This window comes from Entamoeba dispar, genomic scaffold (genome assembly GCF_000209125.1).
Source record: "Entamoeba dispar SAW760 scf_1105229457583 genomic scaffold, whole genome shotgun sequence".
Classification (NCBI taxonomy): domain Eukaryota; phylum Evosea; order Mastigamoebida; family Endamoebidae; genus Entamoeba; species Entamoeba dispar.
Window position 1 is genome coordinate 1 of NW_001852815.1, and position 1250 is coordinate 1250.

Consider the following 1250-nt stretch of genomic DNA (forward strand, 5'->3'; position numbering starts at 1 on the left):
ACAAAAACTATATCAATATCATATCATATTATTTATAATAATATTTCTACTTCTTCTTTTATGATTTATCTATTTCTTATTATTTCTTTCTTTTTATGAATTATTTCTTTTCTTATCTTTCTTATAAACATTGAAATAATATGATATTTATTTATCATCTCATTCATTATGAAGAAGAAACACAATATTAATATTAATATAGAATTATCATTCTTTATATTAACACACATTTATTTTAATATGAATAATTATGATTTTATATCATCAAAATTATTATCAACACACAAACAACACAATATCATCATTTACTTTTCTATTAATTTTCATAATAATACAATAAATATTTAATAAGAAAATTAATAAATAATAAGAATAAGAAATAAATAAACATAATAATAAAATAATAAATAATAAAATAACAATACTAATATATTCAAATTATTGTTTATTTTAATCATTCAACAATAATTTATTCTCATTAACAATTCAATAATCAACATTATTTTCATTTATTTAATATTTCATATTCAAATCATTTATTTTATTTTAAATTCAAATAAATACTATTATTAACATTCATTCATCATATTAATATAATAAACATACACAATAAATTATAATAAATAATGAATAATAAATAATAAATAAAATAATGAAAGCAAATAAAGTAATGAATAATTGAAACAACATTTTGAATAAAACATGTACTATAATAAAATATAAATAAACTATATAAATAAACTATATAATAAGAATGAACTGAGAAAAAAAATAAAGAAGAAATGAACAAAGAACTGACTGAGATTAATGAATGGAATAATGGAACAAAATTATTTACTGATAATGTGACATTGAAAGATGTAATTACAAAGTATTTCCAACCAGAATTAGAAAACCCTTTTCAAGAGAAGAAAGAATTATATGGGTCATTAATTGTAGAGAATCAAACAGATGTACACCAACTTCTAAAACAACTAGCAACACAACAAATCAATACAAATAGTCGACAAAGTGAAATAGAAAGTTCAATCGAAACACCAATGAGTTTTATTAAAGAAGAAATAAACAAATACCACAACCAAATAGAGAAGTTGTATGAACTAAACATCATCACAGAAAATGAATATACAGAATATTGCACATATCTGAAACGAATGGAAGAAATGAATAATAAACAAAATGAGAATATCAAGAAACTAACAAAAAGAGAAGTTGATGATAAGAAATAAACAGAAAAATGATGTATTACA

The 1250-nt window shown here is 18.9% G+C and overlaps 1 protein-coding gene across 1 annotated transcript, besides 5 other annotated features; it reads left to right on the plus strand.

Moving 5' to 3' along the window:
* Positions 1-28: 28 nt before the first annotated feature.
* Positions 29-123: a microsatellite.
* Positions 124-183: 60 nt separating this feature from the next.
* Positions 184-277: a sequence feature (AT_rich).
* A 68-nt stretch (positions 278-345) lies between these two features.
* Positions 346-430: a microsatellite.
* Positions 431-498: 68 nt separating this feature from the next.
* Positions 499-573: a sequence feature (AT_rich).
* Positions 574-618: 45 nt separating this feature from the next.
* Positions 619-794: a microsatellite.
* EDI_251100 (uncharacterized protein) lies at positions 783-1229 on the plus strand (the record flags this gene model as incomplete). Its single annotated transcript, XM_001733595.1, has 1 exon — positions 783-1229. One exon carries the CDS (start codon positions 783-785, stop codon positions 1227-1229), a length of 447 nt encoding a protein of 148 aa, XP_001733647.1.
* Positions 1230-1250: the final 21 nt, after the last annotated feature.